This window comes from Triticum urartu, chromosome 5A (assembly GCF_056163025.1).
Source record: "Triticum urartu cultivar PI428250 chromosome 5A, HENAU_Tu73, whole genome shotgun sequence".
NCBI lineage: Eukaryota > Viridiplantae > Streptophyta > Magnoliopsida > Poales > Poaceae > Triticum > Triticum urartu.
Window position 1 is genome coordinate 567899575 of NC_141877.1, and position 27721 is coordinate 567927295.

Here is a 27721-nt window from a genome sequence, read left to right on the forward strand (position 1 = left end):
AATGCATGCAATCAATGCTACCTAGCATGCCAGGCCAACCTATCCTCTCATTAGATGCCATCAATTTCTTTGTGGCATCCTCGTTGGGTGCCCGAAGATACTCAGGACCAAAGACACGGATGATCACTTTGGCAAATCTACGCACTGACTCAATTGTGGTATCTTCACCAATGCAAAGGTACTCATCGGCATAGTCAGCTGGAACGCCATATGCAATCACCCGCATAGCTGCGGAGATTTTTTGATATGCACTAAATCCCTTTAAGCCCGCAACATTTCTTCTTTGAGTAAAACACCGATAATTTGCCTCGCAAGCTTCAACAATTTTCACAAAGAGGGATCAACGCATTCGGTACCTTCTCCGGAAGAGGTGCGGTGGATATGTTGGATTCTCCACGAAGTAGTCTTGCATCAACATCTCATTCCCAAGATGGTGATTCTGAGGAATGCAAAGACGCCCGACGGTCGATCCTCGCCGCCTCTTCCGGTTCTCGTCTTCGTGCTCCTTCACGGAAAGTGCCATCACTAATGTCTGCTACCGAAAGGTTGCAAGCATCGTCTCAACATCTGAGTCGTCCGAATCGGAGAGCAAGACTTCTCGCACGGGTTCAATTCCATCTACATGGACAAGAATCGCATGCCGCGTGAGTCAATCAACTAGGCATACCGCTCGGCACAAAGCACAAAACAAGCACTAACCGGCGGCGGCTATGGCGGGTGATCCCGGGCGGCGACGAGGGGCGGGTTCGACGGCGGTCGATCCCCTGCGGCGACAACGACGAGGGGCGGCTCTTCTCACCGGATCCGGGGGGTGGCGGTGCAGCGTATCGGTGCTGAAGGGTGCGGGACGCCCCCGCGGCGCGATTCCGCCCGCAGATTTGGCCGGAATCGCCGGCGGCGGACGGGCGGATCCAAAGGCGGGCGGCGGAAGGAGATGGGGAAAGACGCACGGGCTGAAATGTCTCTCCCGTCAACCGCTTCACTGAGATACGCGGCACCGCAGGGGCGAAGGGAAAACGGCCGAGATTTTGCCGCGCCCCTCAAAATTTTTTGCGGGCCGGCCGCGTTTGTGGGGTCTGTTCGGGCGGGATTTTCCGCGCCGACCCGCATTTTGGCAGTTATTTTACGGGTCGGGCTTTTTGCGGGGTATGCTAAAGTTGCTCTAAGCAATGCGCCGTGCTGGCCATTGATCCAAGTATCCAACGTCTCACAACTGTTTTGACCGATTTGGCCACAGAAAATAGTTACTGCTGGCAGCAAAACGCCAACTCCCTGAAAAAACGCCAACCACCAGCGGAGAAGGAAGGAAAGCGGAAGCAGAAGCAACCGAGCGAACGGCGGCGACGACCCGAAGAGGGAGAAGAAGATGGTGATGCCCACGGACCCGATGCTATGGCACAAGGTGGCCGCCGTCTCCGGTAACCCCACCCCCCTCCCCTGCCCTCCCCCTCCTCCTCCTCCGGCTGCTTCCGCACTCTGACGGCTGTGTGAAATTGGTCGGGCAGGGGTCGCTGCTCTTGGACTGGGCACCTATGGAGCGCACATGTTCCGCCCCCAGAACCCTAGATACAAAGAGGTACACTCGGCCACTCTCCGTCCATCGATCCCCGGCCGCTCCCTCGTTCCACTTCCGACCCGTCCCTCCAAATCATGTAGATCAATCTGCGTCTTACAGTTGGGGGATTTTCTTTTTTGACAGATTTGGCAGACCGCGTCCCTGTACCATCTCGTCCACACCGCGGCGCTGCTCGGGGCTCCCATGACCAAGCGCCCCAACATCGTCAGCATTAACACCCGCATCCTGCTTTTGCTTCTTTTTTTAATCTAGCTGCGCGCTAATTCATGCGGTTCTTTGCTGTGTATGCAGTTCGGAGGCCTTCTGACAACTGGAATTGTGCTCTTCTCTGGAACGTAAGTGTGTGTGTTTGTCTTTAAACTGCACTGTGAACTTTCATGGGATGCAAAGAAAATAAGGACCACTGGTCTTGGATTTCGTTTGCGTTGTTTGGAATGATGGGATTGCATAATGATTGTTGCTCATTTCATTTCTAGGTGCTACACTGTGGCTTACCTTGAAGACAGGAAGTTCTCTTCACCAGCACCGATCGGTGGCTTTGCATTCATTGCTGCTTGGGCCAGCCTGCTCTTCTGATTGTATTGTGTTTTATCGGGTGAAAACTATGTCTACCTTACACAAGGCTTTGTATCAGTCGCTCTATTAGGTCATGATTGCACTGCTGTGGCACACATCTTTCTCGTGGCCTTTATAGATAATAATTGAAATAAAACAGTTCCCTTGATGTTTCACACTTCCTCATTTGTACATCCTGCTTAACAGTCCGATCAATTGCTCATGCCAATGAAGCTGCGTCTCTTGTTTCTTTAGATTTAATGCCAATACTTTTTCCATGATAATCACGGTATCTTGGCTCTCGTGGCTGGCCTTGCAAACATGGTCAGCTTGATTTCTGCCAATCTCTCTGCTTCCATCCATCTACAAAATATCCTCATTTTCAGGTTATAGTTTGGTTCACCGTGCTCCCATAACTTGTATCATTATAATTTATTTAACATTGTAGAGATCGGGCACGGGCACGGGCACTACTTAGTGTAGCAATGATTTCATCTATTTGCGCTATAAGTGTCAGATAACCATAGTGATTATTGCGCTTGATTATATCCTAGCTGTTTGGGGTCTCTACCCCTTTACACACCATATAAAAACCCGCTCAACTTTTATTGATACAAAACCAGGCACATGACTAAAATTGAAAAGAGTCTGATTACAAATGAGACACATAGTTGACACATTTTGAAGTATGGAGCAGTACTAGACATTGCCCACCTGATTCGAGTAATGGCATCCCCTCCACAAAGACGAAAAATGTGTCGAACATTTTTTCCATTCTTTTCCTGAAGGATCAGTGGAAGAAAACCAGGAATGCATGCGTCTTCCAGTGCTTTGACCACCGTTATATCAAGACCACGACCTGCATTGGCATGAAAACACAAAGTGAATGACATGGCTGAGAACGATAATGTTTTTGTATACTCCCTGTCATTCACAATATAAGTAGCCTAGACCATTTACACGGTTTTCAAAGTAACACTTTGATCATAATTTTCTCAAAAAATATGTTGTTTCAAACAAATTCTAAATATAATTATGACAATATTCATGTCAGTTTCATATTGTCTAAGCTGGTAATTCTTTCTATATCGATGGTCAAACCTAAAATGTTTGACTAGCACAAATTTGAAAACTGCTTATATTATGAATGAGGGGGAGTAAGATAAGTTGCTTATATTTGGATGCTATCCTAAATTCTCTAAGAGTACACGTGCGTGTGTGCGGGCTTGTGGTGTGTGTGTGTGTGTGTGTGTGTGTGTGTGTGTGTGTGTGTGTGTGTATGTTGTGCTCTGCATGTTTGATCTTTCTAGTGGAATTTCAACCTGCAAAAGTGTATGCTCCTAATGATGGTTTAGGTTGTGAACATACTTGGGTTTAGGTCGGTGACCATTGCAGCTGCATTGAAGTAGCAAGAACCACCATGTTTCTTGTATTTTTGCCAGTAGCTGTTGAAGGCATAAGATGCATGGTCCCTGACTGTATTGGAAAGGTAACATGATTTATTAGGCTCAATCATCGTACAATCTGCACCTCCAGGACCACATGCCCAGCTAAGAGCAATCTGTAGGATATCATCTGGTGTTTGCTCATCCACTATGCACCACTGCTTCTCCCAGTTGCGATCCTCTGCTTGAAAATTTATAGGTGTAAGTATTTCTTCAAATTCCTTAAATGGTTCAGTGTTTCATTTATTTATCTGGGAGACATATGAATTCAGATCACACTATTTCAGTTACTGGATGGTTCTTTTCAATGTTCAGTGATTATTTCTGTATTTACTATGGGGTCAAGGTTACAGTTGACTTTATCTTGCTAGCATAGCACCCCATGAATCTAAGTATGAACAGCAATGAGGCCATGATTTCTCAGGCTCAAAAGTTTCTGGTATCTCAAGAGCAAAATAAATATACCCACTAATGAATCTGACAGAAATCTGCTTATGTAACTTTGAGCAGTGGATTTGGCAATAGCGGCTCCCCCCTCCCCCGGTTTGCATGGTTTAAAGTCTGCATATCTTTGTTTTCAGTAACAGAGTTGAATCACTCGGTATATGCTATTTCAGATATGCACATATCCTCTCTCTACCAAGCTACCATACGGCATGTTTCAGACTGTTAGTCTTTACTATATTGCTTACTCTGAGATTGGATTTTATGTTAATAGAATTTTGAAAGAAGAAACACTGGGATGATTAGAGATAATAAGATTAAAAATGAAAAATAAAGGATAAATAGCGCATGAGCATTTTGGAATCAGGAGCCACAAGTTATTTTCATACCTTGCTGAGCCAAAACTGTGGTGAAGTGAAGGATAAAATAAAGTAGCAGTATCAGCCTTGCTGCTGCTTGCTTCTTCAGATAGCAGTTCTTCACTCTGGCTGCACTTGGTGGTAAGTATGTATGCATTTTGCTTCTTTCTACTCCTAGCACCTTAACAATTAAGTAACTCTACAATGTGCTTGGTTTGATGGAAATCTACAAGTTGTGTGAAGGTCATATAAGGCTCAGTCTCTGTAGACATTAAGATGGGAAAAGGATGGGCTAACTTTTATTATCTGAATATTAAAGGCATCCTGCACTTGTTCTTTACTTCCTGGACACTTCTGAGAATCTTTTTCTGACTAAAGCGCGCACTGCAATATAATGTTAAAATTAAGAAATAAGAAAATTGATTACCAGTGATGTAAGACAATGGGAAGTAAATCTTCTTTTATTTCCTGAATTCTGCAATGAAACAAGTGAACAGAATTTTAAGTTTATTGTTTGACAGTGTAGATGTTTCCTGTCAAAATTTGTGCTGGCGTTGCAATTTCTATGTGTTATATCTGATATTTTGGATGGGTGCACGTAGTTAGGATGGATCATACATATAGTGGAGTCATGGTTGATGCTTTAAAAAGTTGAAAATCAAAGCAAAACTTTGATATTTTCAGGCTTTCAGCATACCAACTCTGATACCTTGGTACGTGGAACTACGCAAGTGATTTCGTATACTTGGAACTTATTAGCTTTGCCAATCATGTTCCTTCAGACAAGCAAAGCAAAATAAAGATTATTCCTTTCTTTATCATGCTCCCTAGACAAGCCAGGAATCTGATGCCTGACCTTGCCTTGCACTCGTTTTCTTTAGAAAACTTTCTTTCCAGTTGCCATATATGACATCTGCCTCTGAAATCTGTTTTGTTCAGACACCTATATACATCTGAATTCTACTTGCATGGTAAAGGTAAACCTTCACCTCTGCTTCCTGTCCCTGATTCAACTGCTCTTCATCGACACCTCCAAGTATGGGTGATGGGATCATCATGGTACCATCACCATCTAACCAGGAGTATATCAGAGATGTTGCAGAAATTGATTTACAGGAGTACAAGGACATTGAGAACATCGCGTTCTACCAGGTTGCAGCAAACTCGGGATCGGGCTTGTCTATGGAAAGTGAGAGATCACTAAGGATCCATATTTGTACAGACCAGGATGGTGTCAACTTTCTGCTTGAGTTTCTGCATCATCTTGTGGATTCGAAAGAGAGCTACAGAGGCGTGACTAATCTCCTTTTTCATGGTATTGAATGGCAGCCTGAAGCAATCCAACTTCTCTGTTCATACTTAGGCCCTGGCTCGAATGTGAAGCAGGTGGAGTTCCAAAAAAATGTGTTTAGCACAAAATCAGCTGTTGCTTTAGTCCCACTCTCGGAAATGCTCCAAAGGAACAACACCTTGAAAGCAGTTGTTTTCAATGATTGTAGAATTGGAGCTGCTGGAGCGACACTGCTTGCGTCAGCTTTGGCAAAGAACAGAAGTGTGGAAGAGTTTCAAGTATGGGAAGACTCCATGGGCTCCAAGGGAGCAGAAGAACTCTCCAAGATGATTGAGGTGAACTATATGTTGAAGCTGCTGATTATACTTGACAACAACTCCATTCCAGCGGTTCCGCTTATCTCTGCTGTGCTGGCACGCAACCGCAGAGTGGAGGTGCATATATGGGGACGCAGTCGTGATACAAGAGGTGGCATGAACAACTGTAAAATTGTTGAGTTCCTGCCAGAAACTGGAAACATGAGGATTTACAGCAATATCAATTCTACAGGCTTACAACGGGTTGCTTGTGCTTTGGCATGGAACACCACGGTGACAACATTGGACATGACAGGTGTCCCTCTGAAGTCCAGATGGACCAAAGAACTTAGAGAGGTCCTCAACCGGAATAGGAGCCTAAAAGTTGTCAAACTTACCAAGTGTTGCCTCAGGGACAAAGCAGTGGTGTATATAGCTGCAGGACTGTTCAAGAACAAGTATTTAGAGAGCTTGACTTTGGATGGGAATCGCTTTGGTGGAGTTGGATTGGAGCATTTGTTATGCCCTCTTAGCACATTCTCGCCACTTCAGACACAAGCCAATTCCACTTTGAAGGTTTTGAGTTTTGGGGGAGAGAGAACAAATATAGGTAGATATGGTGTGGCTGCAATCTTGCAGATGTTGGAGACAAACCAGAGCCTTATTCAGCTGGCAATATGTGATGATGCAAGCCTGAGATCAAGTGATGTTGTCAATATCTTTACAACCTTACAAAGGAATGCCACTCTTCGAATTTTATCATTCAGAGGGTGCAAGGGAGTTGAGGGGGAAGCAGTTTTACAGACCATTATGGATACTTTGCAGGTCAATCCATGGATTGAAGAAATTGATCTTCATGAAACACCTTTGCATGTTGCAGGCAAGACAGGCCAAATATATGAGAAACTTGGTCAGAACGGGAGTTTGGTTCTGCCAAATGATTTGCTTGATTTGCCACTAAGTGCTCCTACATGCTGCCGAGTTGTTCTGTGTGGCCAAGAATTAGCAGGTGCAATTTCACCCACCAGCACCATCCTTTTTCTAATCTATAGGCCTCAATAAAGAAATACTAGTTTTATTTTGTTCAGCATACAATTTTGGTAACCTGTGAATTTTCTGAATAGATTATGTCAAATATCATTTTGATGGAATGTGCTTCACATTCACATGACATGTGGGCCTGCTAAATTAGTTCCAACATTTTGTTGACTTCGCTATACAAATATTTGTACCTTACATGACAGCTCTACAAAAACAAATCCCATTATGTTGTCTAAGAATTGGTTATAAATGTGATGCTTCAATTTGCATGTGCTCTCAGGTAAAAGCACGCTATGTAGCTCCATGAATCAGTGCATGAATTCAATGAATTTGCCTCACATGGATGTAAGAAAAACTCAGAAGACTCCAGTTGAGCAAATGCCATTTACCGATGAGAATAAGATGAACTCAATCTTTGATGGCAACACAAAGTTGACAATGTGTAATCTTGGTGGAAATGAAGGAAGTTTTGCGTTGCATGATTTCATGTTCGTGGTGCTTGGTGGTCCAAGCTTTTTCATGATTGTGTCTAGTTTGGTTGGAAAGCCTGCTACTAAATATCCAAAAAGCATAGATGAGATTGAATGGGAACTCATATACTGGCTGAGGTTCTTGATTTCAAATTATAGGCGGAGAGTATCACGGTCACACTCGTTCCGACCCTGTGTAACTATAGTTCTCACCCATTATGACAAGGTATCTCATCTACCAGAAGGGCTACAGCCAATTGCTACCGTTGTACAAAGGCTCAGAGAAGATTTCCATTCACATGCAGAAATTTACCCCACTGTTTTTGCTGTGGACTCGAGATCATTGGTTTCAGTAAGCAAACTCACTCATCACCTGCGACAGACAACAAAGACAATAATCCAACAAGTTCCTCAAGTTTATGAAGTATGTAATGATTTGATCAAGATTTTGCATGACTGGAGGTTGAAGAATAGCAGAGCAGTGATCAGGTGGGCTGAGTTCTGCGAGATATGCCAGCTCAACATTCCATCGCTAAGATTGAGATCGAGGCGTGATAATGTGGAGAAAGTGGACACACGGAGACGTGCTGTTGCGAAATCACTGCATACCTTGGGTGAAATAGTATTTTTTGAGGAACTTGGACTTCTGGTGATGAATTGTGAATGGTTCTGCCGAGATGTCCTCAGCCAACTAGCTACATTGAAGTCAATCAAGATAGAGAGCAGTGGTGGTTTTGTCCATAAAGAGGAGTTGGAGAAGGTTCTGCAAGAGAAGCTGCGCAACCAAATTCCAAGAACAAACTGGAGAACTGGTGCATCCTTACAGGCCAGTGACATCATAAATATATTGCTGGAACTCGAATTATGCTATGAACAGGACCCTGGGAACCCACATACATTACTCTTACTACCAGCCATTCTTGAGGAAAACAAAGGAGGGGCTGAGAAATGGCAGTTAACTATGCCGGAATGCAGATTTGTTGGAAGGCGTCTCGAATGTGAAGATGTACGCATGCTCCTAACAAGTGACTTCTTTCCAAGACTGCAGGTAAAAACATACACCAACAGCTAATTACTAATGTAGTTTGTAGCTGCCAATATATTGCAAGGTCCTTTATTTTTTAGAAGTTGAGGCTTTGCAAAAACAATGCCACAGTTGTTCTGCTTTTTCTGATATTTACTCTTGAACATATATACTGACTGGCGGTTACACCTGGATATTGCTTCAGTGTAGTATAGATACAGATTCGATTTTCTAAAGGAAATTTTGCTTTCCAGGTTCGTCTGCATAACAAAATCATGTGTCTTGGGCAGCAGGAAGCAGTTTATAACCTGGAGAAAAACCTTATTTATACAGTGATTAATGGTGTCCATGTAAAGGTGGAGCTGGGAATGAAGTTTGGCTCATCTATAGATGTGCTTGCATGCTCCAATAGAAATATTACGGACATGGTGAGGCTACTCCACAAGTTTGTAATCCCAGCGATACTGAACTTGTCTCCCAATATGACGTTCAAGGAAAGCATTCTCAGGCCTGACTGTGTGAAATATCTCATACCAAGAAGGTTCCGTGCAACTCAACAGCTCCCTCTGAAAAAATTAAAGCAAATTCTACTGTCACTGCCGGCAGAAAGCATATATGATTATGAGCATACCTGGAGTGCAGTTGAAAGCAATAAAAGGCTCATCTTAAGATCAGGATCTGACCATGCCAGAGATCTGCTATCAGATGATGACTTCCATGAAGTTCTGCACCGTAGGTATTATGATTTACAGTTTCTTGCGACTGAACTCGCTGTCACCCCTGACAATCTGCAGCAGCCTGAAACTATCCCTGAAGCAGACGTGGTTGATCCCTCCATCCTGGGCATCGCGAGAGGAGTCGAGATGGTTCTCCAAAGACTGAAGATAATAGAGCAAGGAATAAGGGACCTGAAGGAAGAGATTGCAAGCTTGAGGTACTACGAGTATCACCTTGTGACAGAGCTCCACAGGAAAATGGACTACGTGATGAACTACAGCATTCAACTGGAAGACAGAAAAGTGCCTCAGATGTTCTATCTTGTCAGCCTAGACAACCGCTCCAGGAAGCTGGTCACAAGGATCCTGCCCGGCATGCAATCCCTACGGGTGCACATGCTGTGCGAGTTCCGAAGAGAGATGCATGTGGTGGAGGATCAGATCGGATGTGATCTGATCCAGGTGGACAACCAAGCGGTGCAGTCCCTGCTGCCCTACATGAGCAAGTTCATGAAGCTCTTAACATTCGCCTTGAAGATCGGAGCGCATTTCATCGTTGGGATGGGGGAGATGATCCCTGACCTCAGCAGGGAGGTGGTGCACCTGCTTGACTCCTCGGCAATGTACGGCGTGTCCGCCGCGTCGGTGGGGGCTCTAGGCGCGGCAGTGATGTACGGAAGAGCGAGGAACAGTGGCACCAACGACATGGGGGAGGACATGAAAGCGGCCAGGCAGTGGCTTGTGGATTTCCTGAGAGGGCAAGGAGTTCTGACAGGGATGGACATAGCGCAGAGGTTTGGCCTGTGGCGCGTTCGGTACAGAGACGACGGCCACATTGGGTGGGTCTGCAGGAAGCACATCGCCGCGAGAGGCGACGAGGTCTTCGAGCTGCCGCTCTGAACCATCCACTCCAGCGTGCCCGACGGCCCACGACCACAGGTGCCTCCCTCTCACGTCACTCTGCCGATAGCCTGATAGGTGACAACTGAGAATAGTGAATATGCTCTGTTCTTATCATTATGTTCTGTCAAATTGTGTGTATTCCTGTATCCTTGCAAATAGCTTTGTTTGCTGCTTTGCATTGACCATTTCTATGTGAATCCTCACACTAATACTGAAGGATGTGATCTGCCTACGAGTATAGTCAGGGCGATGATTTTATATAAGCTAGGCATTTGATTTCCTTGGAGAAAAACAAAACACACAATGTTCACAATGTGACAGAGGTTGAATTCATGGCTTCCTCTGCCAACCCAGACGATGAACGCTGCTAGCTACATACATGGAGGGCAGTGTCCGATGATGCTCCGGCGAGCTCAGTGCTCAGAAGACCGGGCAGCCCTTGACGACGATGCCGGGTGCGGTGGGGCAGGTGGCGAGCGGGCAGTGGTCGACCTCGGTGCCCCACCACTTGAGGTCGTGGTGCGCGTTCTGGAGCGCGAAGAAAATGAGCACCCCCATGAAGGCGGTGCCGGCGTCGAGCGCCGCCGATAGCACGTAGTTGTACTTCTGCCACCACCCCTTGCGGTACCTGAAGACGAAGAAGTTGAAGACGGTGCCGGTGACGAGCCAGCTGGCGATGTTGGTGGGCGTGGCCGGCGGCATCCCGGCGAAGCCGTAGGAGATGACGGGCACGTTGACGAGCGCGATCCACTTCTTCTCCGGGAACGCCCGGCTCAGCAGCCACACCGGCACCGGCAGCACGGCGCCGACCACGAACAGCCACACCAGGTTCCGGTACAACCCGTGCTGGCCGAAGAGGCGCCCCGGCCCGATGAGGCCCCAGATCACCGACGCGTCGAAGGTGACCCGGTACTTGGGGCACGTCCAGGGGCTGTCCGGGTGCAGCGCCTCCACGTCGCAGATGTTGTCGATGCTGTCCAGCATCCACCACGCCACCGCCAGGTTCACCACGCCGGCGACCACCGTGCCCACCAGCTGCACCGGCCAAGCGCACGCCGGTTAGTTCAGCGAGTGATGAGCATCTAGTGCATTGTGGGGGCTGAGAGATCGATCTCTGTCACGTACCTGGGCGGTGTACATGCAGCGTGGCGGGATCTTCATGTAGTGGCCGAGCTTGAGGTCGGCGAGGAAGGAGAGCGCGTGCACGGTGCTGATCCGGCCGTAGATCTTGAAGAGCAGGTTGGCGATGGGCTTGCCGGGTAGCGCGTAGCCGATCATGAACTGCGCTATGATGTCGTACCCGGGTTGCTGCAAGCAGATCAGGCGATGAATCCGTTAATGATCAGTGCAGCGGTAGCAAAAATTGTAGCATTACTGATGAAGAACGGAAGAAAGATGTTCACCTGGTTGGTGGTGGCCTGGATGACGCCGATGGGGAGGGTGACCACGAACGCGAGCGCGAAGGCGAAGAGCATCCCCCACCATGGCAGCTGCACCTGCTCCTTCCACACGAAGCACATGAGCAGCGACACGGCGATGCTCCCCGCCAGCAGCACCAGGAACCACCACTGCGGCACCTGCTTGTACCTCTGCATGAGCCTGGCGTGCACGTCGAGCTTGGCCGCGGCGCCTATGGCCCTCCGGCTCTGCCGCCACATGTCGGCGCCGTGGAAGAGCAGCACGTGCACGATGGTGGCGGAGAAGCGGAGGAACCCGGAGCCGATGGAGATGGCGAAGAGCGGGCTGAGGTAGAGCTTGCCGTAGCTGTCGTAGGCGGCCACGTTGAGGTCGAAGTCGGCGGTGAGCACCTTGGTCGTGTCGTACTTCTGGCCCGTGGAGGTGAAGAGCTGGTTGGAGAAGATGGGGAAGCGGCGGGCGTCGAAGGTGTTGAAGCGCCAGTAGCAGAGCGGCACGATGACGTAGATGAACATGACGAAGCCGACGGCCGTGTTGGCGATGGACGCCCACGGCGCCACCAGCGGGCTGCCGTGGTACGCCGAGATGCCCGCCCAGTCGAGGGTGAAGGCGCCGACGCCCAGACCGTGGTAGCCGGACCCGACCTGCTGCGCTGTGATGCTGCGGGGCCACACCCAGCACGCCCACGAGAAGAAGGTCAGGATGGGAAGCAGGTAGCCGGGGAGCGCGTAGTAGGCGAAGCTCGCGAAGAAGAAGATGAGGAAGAAGCGCATCCGCGACGGGCCCTTCGCCGGCTTCCCGCCCTCCTTCGTCTCGTGCAGCGCCCTGCATTCCATCCAAAGTTGTAAGTAACCCAAATTACCTCCCCAAATTAAGATTAGCTTTAGCAGAGCTCGTGGGTAGAATCTACCTGAAGAGGGAGACCTGGGCGAGATTAGAAGGCCACCACATCTCGGCAGGGTCAACCAGGAACCTCCTCAGCATGCCAGCCCAGCCATAGCCCAGAATCTGCATGCAGTTTTGCACAAGTCAGTGCACTTTCTCCAGTGTTTGCTTTCGTACTCTTAAAAAAACATCACATGAGTAAAAACACAGACACTTTTCTTCTGGATTATATTTTTTAACTAATAATCGCTTAATGACATGACAGTGCATCCATGATGTATTTTTTTTTGGAGAATATACATCCACGATGCAATATTGCACTGATGACCGCAACCTGACAGAATTTTTTAGTTTTTTTGACAGAATTTCAAAGTTGACCACGTCGAAATTCCACAAGAGGTGCATGCATACGCAAGAAGAACAGAGTTCCGCCAATTATTCGTAGGGCCATGGATTCTCGGTGGCGCCAAGATTTTCCTCCATCCTTTCTCCGAAGAATCATTGGCGGTAACTCTCTACGCGGACCAAAACATCACACCATCGATTGGCAGCCAGACATCTATAGTGTTGGTCACATCTCCTAGCCCTTAGCTAGATGCCTCGTGCCCGTCGTGCCCGTCGCATTCGCGTGTGGAATCGAACACCAAACGGAACAGAGGGCACTGTCAATTCCTTGATGCGCATTGATCAATCAACAGAACTTCAAAATAAATTTTCGAACTTTTGGTTCTGTGAATGGCGCTAACAAAAACCATGGCCCACGAAATTGAACGAACGAGATTGATGATGAAGGTATCGGACCTGCGTGGAGAGGACGATGAGGAGGGCGCAGAGGAAGCTGAGCGACTGCTTGTAGTAGGCCTTCATGACGGTGATGGCGCCGATGGAGTAGGCGTCGCCGCCGCCGTAGGAGACGCCGCAGTTGGCGAAGATGGTGATGATGACGTGCTCCTTGATGTTGAAGGGCCCCGGGTTGAGGTTGAAGCTCCCGAGGCGGCCGCCGAGGAGCCGGACCTTGCGGTCGGGCAGCACGGACGCCATGAAGCGGCCGACGGGGAGCACGAGGATCTGGGCCAGGATGCCCGAGATGGTGAGCGGCTGCGTGCGGTACGTGAAGAAGGTGTTGAGGAAGATGAGCACCACGCAGGAGGCCAGCCCCAGCGTCCAGGCCCGGAATGTCATCACCGGCGTCGCCGGGTCGTCCGTCTCCGGCACCACCAGCGCCACCTCCTCCACCGGGTACCGCTCCCCCTCCCCCTCCCCCTCCCCCTGCGCCGCTGCCTTCCCTCCCGTCGCGTCGGCCGGCGGCTTCGTCGACGACATCTCTCTCACGCTCTGTCACACACACGCTCTGCTTCGCTGGCTGTGGGGTGTGGCTGCCCCCGAGCAGAGCTACGAAGCTACAATGATTTGCTCCTATGTATCTCCGGTGGACAAGTAGCTCGGTACACTTGCGGAGATTCTTGGATGGTAGCGTCTGACCTCTGGTCGTCCCAATTTATATTCCACATTCGCGTCTCCGTGTTCCCTCCACTCCTCGTACCCCTGCCGCCGCCTTGGGTTTGGGCGAAGGAAACACATCGCGGCCGTCCGTGGCTCTGATCGGACGGCGGGCGAATGGACACCGGGGCACCCCGACGGGCACGCGCCGGCTTAACCCCCGGCACACGGTGGCACGCGCGCGGCGCGCCGTGGCACACGACTCATCGTGCGTTGCCACTTCGTGTGATCGCGCTCGGCTGATTGGGGTTCTTGGCAAGTGAAAGCTGTTAAAGCCGCTGGGTTGCTCTTGAGCTTTAGCAAAGTGGCTTTTTAGTCCTGGCCCTGATCGTGCAACGCGCGGCGCCATTGGCGAGACGGGCCTGCCAGTTGCGCAGCTTATTGTGGGTCGTCTCGTAGCGGAGGGACGCAGGCTACTCAGCATTGCACGTACGGTTAACCCGTATTCAGAGCATCAGAGCATCAGTATATATCGAGTAAAATAGTTAGCAACCTCGTGTATTAATTTATGGTCCGGAAACAGGGAACATCAATTTCCTCGATAAACAATTCGAGACGAAACCTTGGGCATTGAGCGGGAATCAGGTGTCGTCAAAAGCGCCTTGGCTAAAGTTTTTGGCATGCTTGACGTGTGTGATGGTAGTTTCCCATGCCCCGACCTTTGTTCTCTTCTCTGCCTCATCCGGATCATTTAGATGCTCCCGCCTAAAAAAGCAAACGATGCATGCCCCAATTGCCTCACGCCTCAAACCAAATATCTACAATATCGATATATTCGTGTCATCCACAGGACTGTTCAAGAGGATTTTGTACTCGATCTGCCGATGGCTGGCATCGGCGTGCATGGATGGAGCCGAGGGATGGAGCTAGGCACAAGTGGAGGGTGGAGGAAGAAGGCATCTGGTTCGAGTGAGCGAGCGCACATGGACGTGGGTGGCGGCCACGCGCGGTGCATGCATGCATGGGCGTGGCTTGTTTCTTCCGCCTGCTGTACAAGAGGACGGCATGCACAGGAAGGATCGCTGGCTACTGTGCCGTGGCCAGCAGGTACCAATCGCTTTTGACATGGGGATCGGCGATTAAAGGTGGCCAGCTTTCCGGTGCCCTTGTCCTCTCTCATCATGTGAAGAACGGAAGAAGTGAACCCATCCATCATCCATGCATTGAAAAGTAAACTGGATACTCCCTCCATTCCACAATGTAGTGCTTCTTCTATCCCTGTGCTTTAACTTTGACCGTAAATTTAACTACCAAGACCGATTGCGGCGGGAGCAAAAGTTATATCAGTGAATTCATATTCAAAAGAAGTTTTTAATTATGTAACTTTTTCTCCCGCCGCAGTCGGTCTTGTTCGTAAAATTTATGGTCAAAGTTCGACATCGGGAAGCGCGGGCGCACTATATTTTGGAATGGAGGGAGTAGATGCCATGAGCACGATTGCATGAAGACCGTGTGGATAAATGATTCTCATCTGTTTTTACTGGGCTCTAGCGCAGCTTCCATGCATGCATCATGCCAGTAGGAGCAAATCATGAAGAGATTTGGGGCCTGCATCGTTGACGATACCGTCGATAATGCGCGTCGTCGCTGGTTGAGTAAAATGGCTGAGTCTCACGCCGGCCGTCCACGTAGCAGGTTAAGCATCTCTCCAACAGTGACCCTACGGCAGGCGCGATGGATGGATCGATCGGTCCAACGATGCCGCATGCGCATGCATGCTGGTGTGGACCTCCATCGATCGACCGGTCTCCGCTCCCCCGTCGCTGCGCGCGCGCGTGCCGCTCGCCGTGCGCGTCCGCTGGCCAAGTGGGAGTGGACCGTATATGTAGCGACAGATCGCTGCCGCTACTCGCCTACGATCGCCGATCGGTAGGTCGATACATCAATGGACAAGACAATGGTGGTGGGCGTGCACGGTGCACCTATACAACGCCCGCCCGCGTGTGGCCGTCGCGCCGCCGGCACGCGCCCGCGCACCCTGTCGCCGGGGCGGGGGCCCCGCGCGCGCCACCTCGCCGCCACATCGGCGTTCGGCCGCCTGATTAGCGCGCGCCGCCGTGTGTGGCGCGCGCGGTTGTAGTGGAAGGGCTTTTCGGCATAGGTTTATGCACACCACCCGTGGGCCAGAGCCAGCGCCGGCAACGCCTACCCCGAGGTAGTGCCGGTATCACTATGTGTGTGCACCTTTGGCTGCACAAACAAACAGCAGCCGAGTGCAGAGGTAGTATCTAGGGCCTAGATCCGGGTCATGCTATTTTGTACCACGTGTGCTGGAGCCAATGGAGCAGTAGCACGGACGGGACGGGCAGCGCTGACCCCGGGGCGAGTCGTGTCGTGTGTACGCGCCACCTTTCGCTTTCCCTTTCCGCTTTCGCAGGTCCGCCACCGCAGGAGGGAGGCAGGGATCCGCGCGTTCGTGGAATCAAATCCGGCCGGGCCGTTGGCGTCGCCCAGCCACCCGTCGCGGGGCGTAGACTCGTAGCTCTCCATCCCGCACTGTCTGTCACCAACCGGCGTTCTCTTTCTCTTTCTCCTCCCGCGCGAGCGAGACAAACAGCTAGCCTTCGGTCGCGTCGCCGTCCGGCGGTGGCGCCACCCCTCCGTTGCGTTCTGCGATTCGGAGGAGGTCGGAAGCGTGGATGACCGCGGAAGCAAGCGCGGATTTTAATCACTGATCCAATTTTCTCTCGGAGACGCAGGCAAAACGATATATGTCGTGGAGGGAATGGATCGCGCGCTCTAGTGCTGCACCTTCAGCGGAAAATGATGCTATTCTGTTTAGCGCTCGCTTTCACCAAGCTTTTTTAGAGGATTCGCTTTCACCCAGTTGCACAGTCAGAACCATTCAAAGTCTTCTTCTTAGACATATATACAGGCCCGTGACATGAGACGGCCCGTTCCTTTTCCAACCGGGCTCACACCCCTTTTCATTAATTTTGCAATCAATGAAAATACATAGGTTCGGTTTCAACAAGTCTCTAAGAACCACATCCAAAATAAAACGACCATCAAAACCCAAATAGGACTAAAAGGGGTAGAGCGAGCTGGAGCACCGCCAGGAAACCCACAACAAGAAGACCCTGGAACGGATCAACCGCCATGGGGCGAAAATCTGACGACACTAACATGCTACTATCCTAGACAGCAAAGCAGTGGCGGAGCTTGCAGCAAATTCCTAGACGGGCTGGGTAGACTAAATTGCATGAAATTGGTTTTTCCCCTGCCCATGGGCCGGCTATAAAAGAAGGATGTGGTGCAAAGCTGGGCGGGCCATGGCCCATGTAGCCTTGCTGAAACTCCGCCAGTGCAGCAAAGTATATGGAAGAAACTACGCAGCCATCCAGGAGAGGCATAAGGCAACTGCGAAACAACTTCTGACAAACACCAGAACGGGCATCAAACCCCAGTGGAATCGGTGAAACTGGCGAGATGACCAAGCTAGCCAATCTGAACTTCATCTCCATCCCTCAGCAGCATCCACCCCTGAGTGTACGACCTGTCTGCCAGAGCCGCTGCCGCAAACGCCAGCCTTTTCACCCTAGCCTTGAACCTCGTCCTGTCTTCTTCTTTCAGTAGTCCTGCCCAGTACAACATAAAAGAACAAGCACTGAAAACAGCCTCCAGCGGAGTACGAGCATTGTATTTATCAAAAGTAACTTTGTTTCGAGGCATCAAATCCCCCAGCAAATCGCAGCAATAATCATCATATAGAATTTCTTTTCGCCTGGAAAGAATTTATAAAGCCAAGCCCAACATTGCCACAGTGATCGAGGGCAACAGGAAGCCCCAACTGTTACACCCAAGACCCCCCATACAGTTCGAGCAAGTGAGCATGTAAAAAACAGATGATTAGCATCTTCCATGTTATTGCAGAAGGAACAAGCAGGATTTCCAGGCCAGCCCCTTTTTCGCAAGTTGTCTCGTGTAAGCACAGCATTTTGAAACAACTGCCACAAGAAGATTTTAATTTTTAAAGGGATACTAGCTTTCCAAATCCATTTGTTATTCGGACCAGCCAAATCCCTCTCCAGCCACTCATAAACTGATTTGGTGGAGAACCTCTCCTTCTTATTAAGGCTCCATGAAACTACATCAGGGGAGGTGCTTAGGGTATATTTTTTAGCCTCAGAGACCACCCAGTCCCACTGATCATTAACCTCTCCAAACAGTCTCCGTCTGAACCCCAGTTTATAGTCCTTTGCCACAAACTCAGCAATAGTCCCATCCTGATCTTGACATATACTAAATAAGACAGGCATCTTATCTCGCAAAGGTTTTTCATCCAGCCATGGATCGTGCCACACCCTAGCCAGGTTACCACTATTAACCTGGACGACCCTTCCAGCCATATACGTCTCTTTTACTTTCATTATTGCCCTCCAGCAAGGAGAATCAGAGAAGCGGCTACGAATATTAGCTACAGTCCTATTTTTAAAGTATTTGGCACGAATAATACGTTGCCATAGCCCATCACAAGTCTCAAGCTTCCACCACCATTTCGTTAAGAGGCTAATATTTTGTTTATGGAGATCTTTGAGTCCCAATCCCCCAATACTCTTGGATCGGCAAACCCTAGCCCATTTCACCATATGGTAAGCACGCTTTTTATTTTTTCTCCTCCAAAAAAATCTTCTACGGTGTTTGTCCATTTTGTCAATAAAAGTTTTGTTGAACAAAAACATTGACATAAGATATAATGGGATTCCATCCAGACTGGAATTTAACAGAGTCAATCTAGCCCCAGATGATGCTGAATATGCAATCCAAGCATCAAGTTTTTTAATCATCTTAGCGTCCAAAAAGTCCAACTCTATATTTTTCACAGTGGAATAAGTGACAGGAGCACCCAGGAATCTGCACTAGTAGAAAACAGGGTTTTGATCACAGCTCAATGTACATATTAGTCCCGGTTCCATTATGTGAGCATTAGTCCCGGTTCGAGCGGCTAGGGCGTCGGAAAGGCATTAGTCCCAGTTCAAATGAGACCTTTAGTCTCGATTTGAGACACGAACCAGGACTAAAGGGTGCGTCGAACCGGGACTAAAGGGGTTCGTGTCTCAAACTCTACCCCCCTCCCCCTGTGTATCGTCATTTTAGTTTTGAAAAAACAAAAGAAAATGATAAAAACTTCAAAAAAATAAAATCATTCGAGATGTAGTTATATTACTACATCTAATAGTTAGGAAAATTTAAAAACTTAAATTTGGACATGTTTTGCAAAAAAGTGTTATGAAAAAGTAAAACGGCTATAATTTTTGCATACGATGTCGGAAAAAAACGTATAATATATCAAAATGCTCAGCACGAAAATCCGCATCCAATTTTGATTGTCGTAGGTCGTTTTGCAATTTTTTTGAATCCTCAAATTCTAAAAGGAAAAAAAAGTTATGCTCAAATTTCAGTTATTTTGAATTTTCGTAAAATCTGGTCAGACTGTGGTCAAACTACTTATTCAAGAAGTATTAATGTTACTAAATAATTATTCACGAATATTAGTGTTACTAAATAATTATTTGAGTTTTTTTGAATTTTGGTCAAATCTGGTCAAACTATGGTCAAACTACTTATTCAAGAAATATTAGTGTTACTAAATAATTGTTGTTTTTTAAGAATAATAGTTTTAAACTCAAACAGTGAAACGTGTGACTTCATGCTCAAACTAAACTCCTGGGGTTAATAGGATTGACATCTTACTATTGTCAGGAAAACACAAATGCAGACTTGGAAAATAGGGGGAATAGAACTCGGAAGTTAAACGTGCTCAGGCTGGAGTAGTGACAGGATGGGTGACCGGCCGGGAAGTTAGACGATTTGAAATGATGAGGGGTGATTAAAGAATAAAGATTATAGATTAAACAGAGCAGTGATGAGGGGTGATTAGAGATTAAATTGTAAAATAATTCGGAAATTTAAAAATCAGGAAAAAAATCAAAAAAATTTATTTAGTCCCCTGAGACTAAAGGTCCGTTTTCTACCAGTATCCCAAATTCATTGTTGGACAAATTTACTCTAAAGATATCATAAGAAAAGAGTTGCACAGTTAATTATGTAAAATCGAACGAAAGGCGTTACGATCTTGCCTGAACAAACACACACATACACACGACCACGGTGGCTGGCCGACAAACATGCCCAATGATACTACTGCAAGGAATGTTGCATCCACGCAAAGCTACATACGATTTACGTGATGCAGATGATTTGGCAGGTTTGGATTGGAATAATGGGAGGAAGGGGGGCCATCCTGTGAAAATCAGGGGGAGGGGATATTTAGAGGGAAGGTTACATAGGATCACCTAACATGTTACGTAGTCCAGGGAAGGTTACGGAGTCCAGGTACACATCCCACAAAACTAGAATCATCCATGATGAAACATCTTGTGCATTCCCTTTAGCACCACCCTTCTTGCATTTGCTCCCACTAGATTTCTCCTTGAGCATTGCACTGCCCTACTTACATTTGTCCGTCAATGCGCTTTTCTTCAAGAGGCATCCAATCGTCTTTTCATATTTTATAGAATCTAGTTCGATGAGGAAATCATAAAGCTTAGCGGCGAAGAGGGCCTCGGGATTAGGCACAACCACACCGGCCACAACAATATCCTCACCCATAGGAATATTAAAAGACAACTCCTCTCTCCATTTTCAAACACTTGGCTAGGCTGCAGAGTGGTTGGAACGGGAGCCAAAGTCACAATCGAGCACCTCCTCCCCATGCTCCCCTGACAACGGCAAAGCCGGTTCCACATGCATCCCTTATGCCCAAGCATGACTTGCAACATCGGAGCCAGGTCCCCGACAATTGCCTCAACCATGGCGGTAACATTGGCAAATGGTAATGCATGTAGTGACGATGGACTGGCCATGGTATGAGGTGAGAACAATCATAGATCTATGCATCACTCACTTGTGCTTAAATCAAACATCAAGATCCACCATAGAGGGGCATGCCTCATATTCAGCATAAGAGAGAGTCTATTTGACGCAACCTTCGCATGCTCCGAAAAACTCCCAAACTGAAGCAACCAACCATGCATGCATTGATTCAACGGCATTAAGCAAAGGCTGGATCGCCTCCTTTAGCTGGAATGAACCTAAGGTTAACACTTTAGAGCGCAGAACCTGGTCTTGGGTTACCAAGCCCATGGGAGCGGATACAACCAACGCCCATGAATCACACCGAATTGCCTTGGAATAGGCCTGGTGCTTGGCAATTCCCACTGGCAAGGCGGGATGCCGACGACGTGGCAAGGTTTGCCAACAAGCAGAGCGGACACTAGGCAGTGCGATACTCACGCGCTCGTTGGCCATTCTCAAGGCAACGAGAGCACCTAATCTGTAATCCAACACACTGTGTCCAGGAACAAGGCACTGAAGAATCAACCCCGATCTAGAATTTTTTATATAAATCACTCTGATTCACCAGGGCTATATCTCGCTCCTTCTGAGCCTCTCGCGCTTGACTAAATGGGCCGGCCTAACACTATAGCCCCGTTGCGGTTTTGGGTTATGTGCCGGTTCAGTTCGGGTTTAGAACCTTTCGTGTAGTTTTTCCTTCTTTTTTTTTCTCTGTGTTTTCATCAAATTTTTTATTTTTCAAAAAATATACCTTTTTTATGCACGAATAACATTTTTTTGTACACGCTGAACATTTTTCAACTGCATTAAACAATTTTGCACTGTATACGTATTTTTAAAATGTCAAGAACACATCTTTAAAAAAGTGTGGACAAGTTTTTTAAATGCCATGAACATTTTTTGAATGGCACGAAACATTTTTTAATTTTGCAGGCAATTTTAAAAATTGTGTACATATATTTGGAAATGTCACAAACATATATTTTGAAAAATAAGAACATTTTTAAAATACCATAAACATTTTTTGAATCACATGAAACATTTTGTTCAATCATCTACATTCGAATGGAAAAGGGGAGCATTTGTGAGAGGAAATAAAGAATATTCATTTGAGGATTCTTCTGAATAAGCAACGGATTGAGCAACTAGCGCGAAAATCGTTGCACATTAGCACATCCATTTTCTTGCTTGGGGACGAGGGGACTAAAAACATTGTCAGAAGCCATCTTTCTCTTTATAACTAATGAATTATCCTAAAAAATATATCTATGAGGTATTTTGACTTAATGGGAAGTAGACGTCTCATTCATAGGCAAGAGCAGGCCAGCCTGAAGGCAGGAACTGAAGGCAGGCAAGAAGGCATAATTACATGGAATTTTTACATTTTATTAACATATTTGAGATGTCATGATTTTTTCTAACGATATTAAATTTGTTTTAATGTTGCATGAACGTCATTTATACACTCCATGAATAATAGATAAATGTGCGATGAACATTTTAATAAATTTAAGTATTTCATTTCTGAAATATATTTGTAAGTATGTTAAAAATATTAAAAAGGTAAAAAAGAAATCAAAAATTTAAAAAGTGAAGGTAAAAGAGCTGCGTAGCATTTTTTTAGGTGTACCTGCCTAAAAAAATTCAGGCTATATATTGGGCCGGCATACTATAACATCGCTTTTTTTAGACAATACTTTAACATCGCTTGAGGCGATGTATAGAGAGTGAGGCCGACTTCTTTTTAGGTGTGAGCATGAGGTTATTTGTTTTTTTTTGTTTTTGTTTTTGAGTAACCGAGCGTGAGGCTAACTAATGCCAGCCCACAAATTGGCTAAACTCACTCTTTGGCCCACGAATAAAAGACGCCCGCCACACCGAATGCCAGCCCGAACGGCCGAACAGAAAGAAGCATTGTCCCGTGCTAATAGTCCCACATCGCCGGAGAGAGGAATGGACTACCGCCAACTGGCTATATAATGGAGCTGCGTCCGGCCGAACAAATCACGCAGCTGCGTCATGAGCACATAGCGAACTATTCTTTCGCCTTTTACTAAAGAATACCGTGTGCACGTGACATTAAGCAGCATACAATAATTTTTAAAGGGTACCTACTCTTTGAGTGGGCCCCAACAATACAAGCTTAATATTGACTGATCAATGTAGTTTTTCCTAAAAAAAATACCCCTTTATCTGCTATACTGCATGTTTAACATTTTAGCAGGCTGTTTACTTTTTAAGCTGAGTTTGAAAAAAAATTGGTTACACTAGTAAATATAATTACTCTTTGTTCCTTTTTTATAAGAACAACTGGTTTTGAATTGTTTTTGGAGCTGTCTGAGGGAGCAGTTTTTTTTGCTAGTACTTCCTCCGATCCGTCCGTATTACTCGTATCTAACACTAAAAGATAAGTTTAAACAAGTACTATGGATTGGTGGAAGTATCTTTCTGTTTGAACAATTTTTGTGAATATATAGAAAATACAAGTTAGAACAAACATGCAATTCACCTGTAAATGGGCTTACTTTATTCAGCCGTTGTGACAAGTCACCTGTACTCATTACAGTTCGGTATCACACCATTAGCTGACATTAGTCGAATGCCCGTGCGTTGCCACGGGATATATAACAAACTTAGACAAAGAGACATTTGTTGAACTATCACTAAGTCACGTCATGTATGTCATATGCAGGTTATGAGTGTGTTCAAACAAATATTATCTTGTACAAACCCAACCTTTTTGCTCTTGGGCACTCCTGGTGCAGGCTACAAAAAATCATCCGGAGAATCATGTATGCATATCTGGATCTTCGTTACCATTTCAAAAGGTTAACAATAACAATAATGAGTATGCTAGACTACCATGCATATCTGGATCTTCGTTACCATTTCAAAATTTCCCCTAACTCAAAGCAGACCACTTGGCACTTCTCAGTTCTCTTTTCCTGTTTGTCCCACTGGCCAACCCATTGCTGCCAGGTTTTGTCTGGCGGAGCAAACAGAAAGATCTGAGGCAAGATTGCAATGCTTAAGAGATGAATTATCCATATGCCTAGTAATTCACAAGAACATCTGGCTGCCCATGCTAAACATGCATTGAACATTATCAGTTTTTTTACACAAAAATTGACCATGTTTTCTCCATGAACATACATTCATGCTTCCGGGAATGTGCGCATAAAGAAAGAAATTTCTTGTATTTTATACTCCTACTTGTATCACAGTATTCGAGTATGCTAGACTACCATGGATTCCGTTTTGGCATGATGGGAATAATTTGTTGACTCAAAAGGCTAGTTCCTTGAAGATAATATATGTTTTCTTTTGTTGGCCGAAAGAACTCATTTATTTCTCTATTAGAAAACAAAATAAATATGTTATAGCAACAAGCACTCAGTACCAGTACCCTACATTGAGTCCCTTCACACCATGATCTCTCTAGACAAAACAGATGGCATAGATCATTTCCTTCTGTAGCATTTAGTGATGATGATTTGTTGGAGCCTTGGTCACATTCCTTGTTTCATAACTTCACAAGGCACATCATGTAGATAAAAGATGCAAGTGTATCTCCTGGAATGAGCTTAAAAAAAACTTATGCTGTGTCAAGGAATCAACACATTATTCTGATGAACAAGTAAATCGTATCGGTAAGTATTACATGAGCCAAAACAGAGACATGAAAAGTTCTAATATACAAAGACCCCATGCATTGGTGGCACTAAAAATGACAAGGAATAACTTATTGGGAACTCCATGCAGGACATACAAAAATCCATTTGGGCAGCTAGATCCTAGTAACATGCTGAGAACAAGTATAAATTTTACACCGCGTCATGCAGATTTTCTGGAAAGAAAACACAGTAGTCATAGAAAATATCTTCTCTCTAACTCCTCCAGCAAATAAGTGAGAGAAATGACCTCTTAGATTAGGATTAGTGTGCTCCAGTCAATAACAATAACATCAAAATATGTTTCAGCTGTAGCAAGTGAACCAGTATCACGTAAACTAATTCCTCTGTAAAAACCTGCAAATAGGTCCACAGTAGAAAACAACAAGACATAGAAAGTCAGGAATAATAAGTTTATCATGACTACTATTAATGTTGTGAACAAGTTCAATCAGTTGGCCATTCTTAACCTTACTCACGCAGTACAAAATTTCGTAGATTACAACAGCTAATACTACAGTGTTTCCTTCCTTGTGCAGTGCACAGTTTCGGAACTGTGTGTTGCTCAGCTTCTCTCAACTGTGAAAGTGCAGCAAAATTTTGGTGAAAATAAACCATCATAAACATATGTAGCTAGCATGGTGAAATATATAAGTCTTTCTATTTTTTTGAACTGTTTATCGGCATCCTGAGTGGGCAAAGATATGACACATCGGTTGTCTATTTGCCATCGAATGCAAGGCAATAGATAATAATATGAAACATAACCTTTTCTCAGAGAGCATGTTACTGTACAACCATCGAATGCAAGCAATAGATAATAATAACTTGAAACGTAGCCTCATATTGCATAGAAAAAAGCTATATTGTGGAAAACAGAACATACGGTTCATATCATTAATCATGTCGAAATTATAAGCCCAATAAACCACAGCCTCGAAATTAGAGCCACCTCCATCCCATACCCTCATCTCAAGCAAATGCATACCATGCCAAATTTAGAAGACAAGAGCACAATTGAGGATGCTAGCAATCAGCTATCAGCGTCAAGTGAAATGAGAGAGGGGGGAGAAAGAGCACCCACAGAAGAAGTCGGTGAGGTTTGGGGACAACGATTGGTAGGTTGGGCTCCGGACGCTGACCACAAAAATTAGGGTGGGGAAAGAAAAGATGCTACCTTATTATGACATGACACCACACACGCCACCGCTGTGACGCCACCGGATCAACATGCCGGAGACGGAGAGGGGGGACAGGGACCTGCTGCCTCGCTGCCAGGGGACGGAGGAACTCAAATAGAACCCCACGTGGATCAACTGCTGCTGAGGAGCACCTGAGTGTGTACGTTCTCGATGCCATCCTCGGAGCTAAAATGCATGCATGGGCGCATCCAACTCTGGCGTTCGCAAGCGCTAGGAACTCAGTAGGCATGTCGTCGCGCTCGAGCACCCTGGTACCACAAACATCATCAGTGCATGTACTTAATGAGCAAACTTACAGATTTGTGCAACAAAAGTATTAGCACCTTATTCTATTTCAGTTTAGTAAAAAATATCTTGGTAATGTACAATGTTTGGTTATCATGACAACTCAAGCTTATATAATTTTTAGAAGACAATACTTTGTCACTTCTGTTGATTGCACATGAGGCATCAATCTTTATCTTATTACCCTTACAGAGAAGTAATTGGCATTTCACCAAAGTATTCAAATGCCTGCATAGTATATTTTACTTCAGTTTAGCTAGCAGAGCACCTGTCCTTATCATTGTTATTTTGCTCAGAAATGCTAGAGTAGTAGGTACGCTAATTAGTTGATTATATAAGAAGACATGGACATGAAGATATATTATCTGGAAGAACATGCTACTTCAAGTGCACGATTAATTATTATCTGGCCTGCACATTAGCAGGACAGCTTGGGCCTCACTTTGTACCAATCATTTTCTATTTGTAGTTTCTTGAACTTCATCAACGATCCATAGTGCGCTGGTCCAAATCCATCATTTCACTGAACTATATGAGGACTGAACTATATGCAACAAAAAATCTGGTTAATCATGACATGAATCAGCGAAATTTTCGTTAGCAGGAGGAAGGCTTTATTGCGTACAGCAATACCAAAAGGTAGAGCAAGTAAGCTCCTGTTAATTCAATTTCTACTGTAAACATCAACAAATAAAACAATTAGGAGCAACACAAACAAGAACGAACCGAATTAGCTATTGCAGCAGCAGAAAGGGGATGTAAAAGAATTGGATTGGATTGGCACCTGGGCTATCCAGTCGCCGAGGGAGTAGAAGCCGCCGCTGACCATCATCTTGGCAAGTACCGGATTGTCCTTGAGGGCCTCCTCGTACGCCGACCAGTTATGCTCACATGTACCGCAGGATCTCAAAGATAGTCCACCCCTACACCAAATCCAATCAAGAGAAACAAAGGATAGTCATCCATCACGAACCACCAATAGATCAAGATCATGGCTAGCTATTAGCAGAAGAAGTAGAGGCTATGGGGCGAAAACCTATCAGCAAAAAAAATCAAAACTCACAATCTCCGTCAATGACAACCATGCCTATATATGTTGGTCGGCTTCCCCTGGTGACAAGCTGGTCGACTTCCTCCTTGGAGAGCCTCTGTCATCCGTCTGCCCTCCTGCCCGGTGGTATGCTGACCCAGGAAGCTAGCGCCCGTCTTCCACCCAGACATCGGCGGCGCTGCACTGGATCTGGTTGGCCGTGAGCTCCCGCCAGCTTCCCCACAGGGGTCAACCTCCGAAGACTTCGTTGACATAGTCCATGGAAGCGACGATTGTTGCGGTGGCGAAGGAGAGGAGGCCGTACAAGGGCGGCTTGCACGGGCTGTGCCACAGCGAGCGAGACGAGCATCGGGGCGGAGGCGGCGGCCGCGATTCTCCTCACGAGATCGAGAGAGAGGATGGATCGGGAGAGAGGTGGGGAAGACTGGGAGACGGGACGTGGGTCCTGTTTTATTATTTATTTTAATTGCGCGAAGGAAGGCTGCGAGGGGAGGTGTAACCAAGTCGCGAGGGGTAGTTTCTTTAACTGGGTTACCTCTCCGACAATCGGAGTGACAAATCCTAATCTCGAAATACGCCAACCCAACATGTATTTTTGGAGACACCTGTAAAGCACCTTTATAATCACTCATTTACGTTGTGACGTTTGGTAGCACACAAAGTGTTCCTTCGGCAAACGGGAGTTGCATAATCTCATAGTCATAGGAACATGTATAAGTCATGAAGAAAGCAA

General features: G+C 46.5%; 4 protein-coding genes, 1 long non-coding RNA gene and 1 other non-coding gene across 9 annotated transcripts; 3 read left to right on the top strand and 3 right to left on the bottom strand.

Annotated features, from left to right (window-relative positions):
* The first annotated feature begins 1257 nt into the window (after window positions 1–1257).
* On the top strand, window positions 1258–2307 carry LOC147972931 (uncharacterized). Its single transcript, XM_087521760.1, has 5 exons — window positions 1258–1418; window positions 1506–1576; window positions 1700–1780; window positions 1868–1911; window positions 2053–2307. The coding sequence occupies exons 1-5, from the start codon at window positions 1367–1369 to the stop codon at window positions 2150–2152; spliced, it is 348 nt and encodes a 115-aa protein (XP_087377886.1). The 5' UTR covers window positions 1258–1366; the 3' UTR covers window positions 2153–2307.
* Window positions 2308–2460: 153 nt separating this feature from the next.
* On the bottom strand, window positions 2461–4543 carry LOC147972932 (glucan endo-1,3-beta-glucosidase 1-like). The gene is made up of 2 exons (XM_087521759.1): window positions 4410–4543; window positions 2461–3757 (listed from the first exon to the last, which is right to left on the bottom strand). The coding sequence occupies exons 1-2, from the start codon at window positions 4534–4536 to the stop codon at window positions 3483–3485; spliced, it is 402 nt and encodes a 133-aa protein (XP_087377885.1). The 5' UTR covers window positions 4537–4543; the 3' UTR covers window positions 2461–3482.
* An 872-nt stretch (window positions 4544–5415) lies between these two features.
* On the top strand, window positions 5416–13216 carry LOC147972933 (tornado 1). 3 transcript variants are annotated; one of them, XM_087521757.1, is made up of 4 exons: window positions 5416–6975; window positions 7288–8525; window positions 8756–10156; window positions 12773–13216. In XM_087521757.1, exons 1-3 carry the CDS (start codon window positions 5418–5420, stop codon window positions 10115–10117), a joined length of 4158 nt encoding a protein of 1385 aa, XP_087377883.1. In that variant the 5' UTR covers window positions 5416–5417; the 3' UTR covers window positions 10118–10156; window positions 12773–13216. The 3 variants fall into 3 exon arrangements, with proteins under 3 accessions (XP_087377883.1, XP_087377882.1, XP_087377881.1); XM_087521756.1 differs by having other exon boundaries at window positions 12785–13216; XM_087521755.1 differs by lacking the exon at window positions 12773–13216 and having other exon boundaries at window positions 8756–10352.
* On the bottom strand, window positions 10359–13900 carry OPT3 (oligopeptide transporter). The gene is made up of 5 exons (XM_087521758.1): window positions 13223–13900; window positions 12447–12544; window positions 11524–12361; window positions 11246–11428; window positions 10359–11155 (listed from the first exon to the last, which is right to left on the bottom strand). The coding sequence occupies exons 1-5, from the start codon at window positions 13742–13744 to the stop codon at window positions 10541–10543; spliced, it is 2256 nt and encodes a 751-aa protein (XP_087377884.1). The 5' UTR covers window positions 13745–13900; the 3' UTR covers window positions 10359–10540.
* An 8889-nt stretch (window positions 13901–22789) lies between these two features.
* On the top strand, window positions 22790–22908 carry LOC125526424 (U5 spliceosomal RNA). The gene has a single exon (XR_007291666.1). It is a non-coding gene; the product is annotated as a U5 spliceosomal RNA (small nuclear RNA).
* Window positions 22909–24358: 1450 nt separating this feature from the next.
* On the bottom strand, window positions 24359–27455 carry LOC125526423 (uncharacterized). 2 transcript variants are annotated; one of them, XR_015602701.1, is made up of 4 exons: window positions 27001–27455; window positions 26722–26860; window positions 24921–25900; window positions 24359–24807 (listed from the first exon to the last, which is right to left on the bottom strand). It is a non-coding gene; the product is annotated as an uncharacterized LOC125526423 (long non-coding RNA). The 2 variants fall into 2 exon arrangements; XR_007291665.2 differs by having other exon boundaries at window positions 24359–25900; window positions 27001–27445.
* Window positions 27456–27721: the final 266 nt, after the last annotated feature.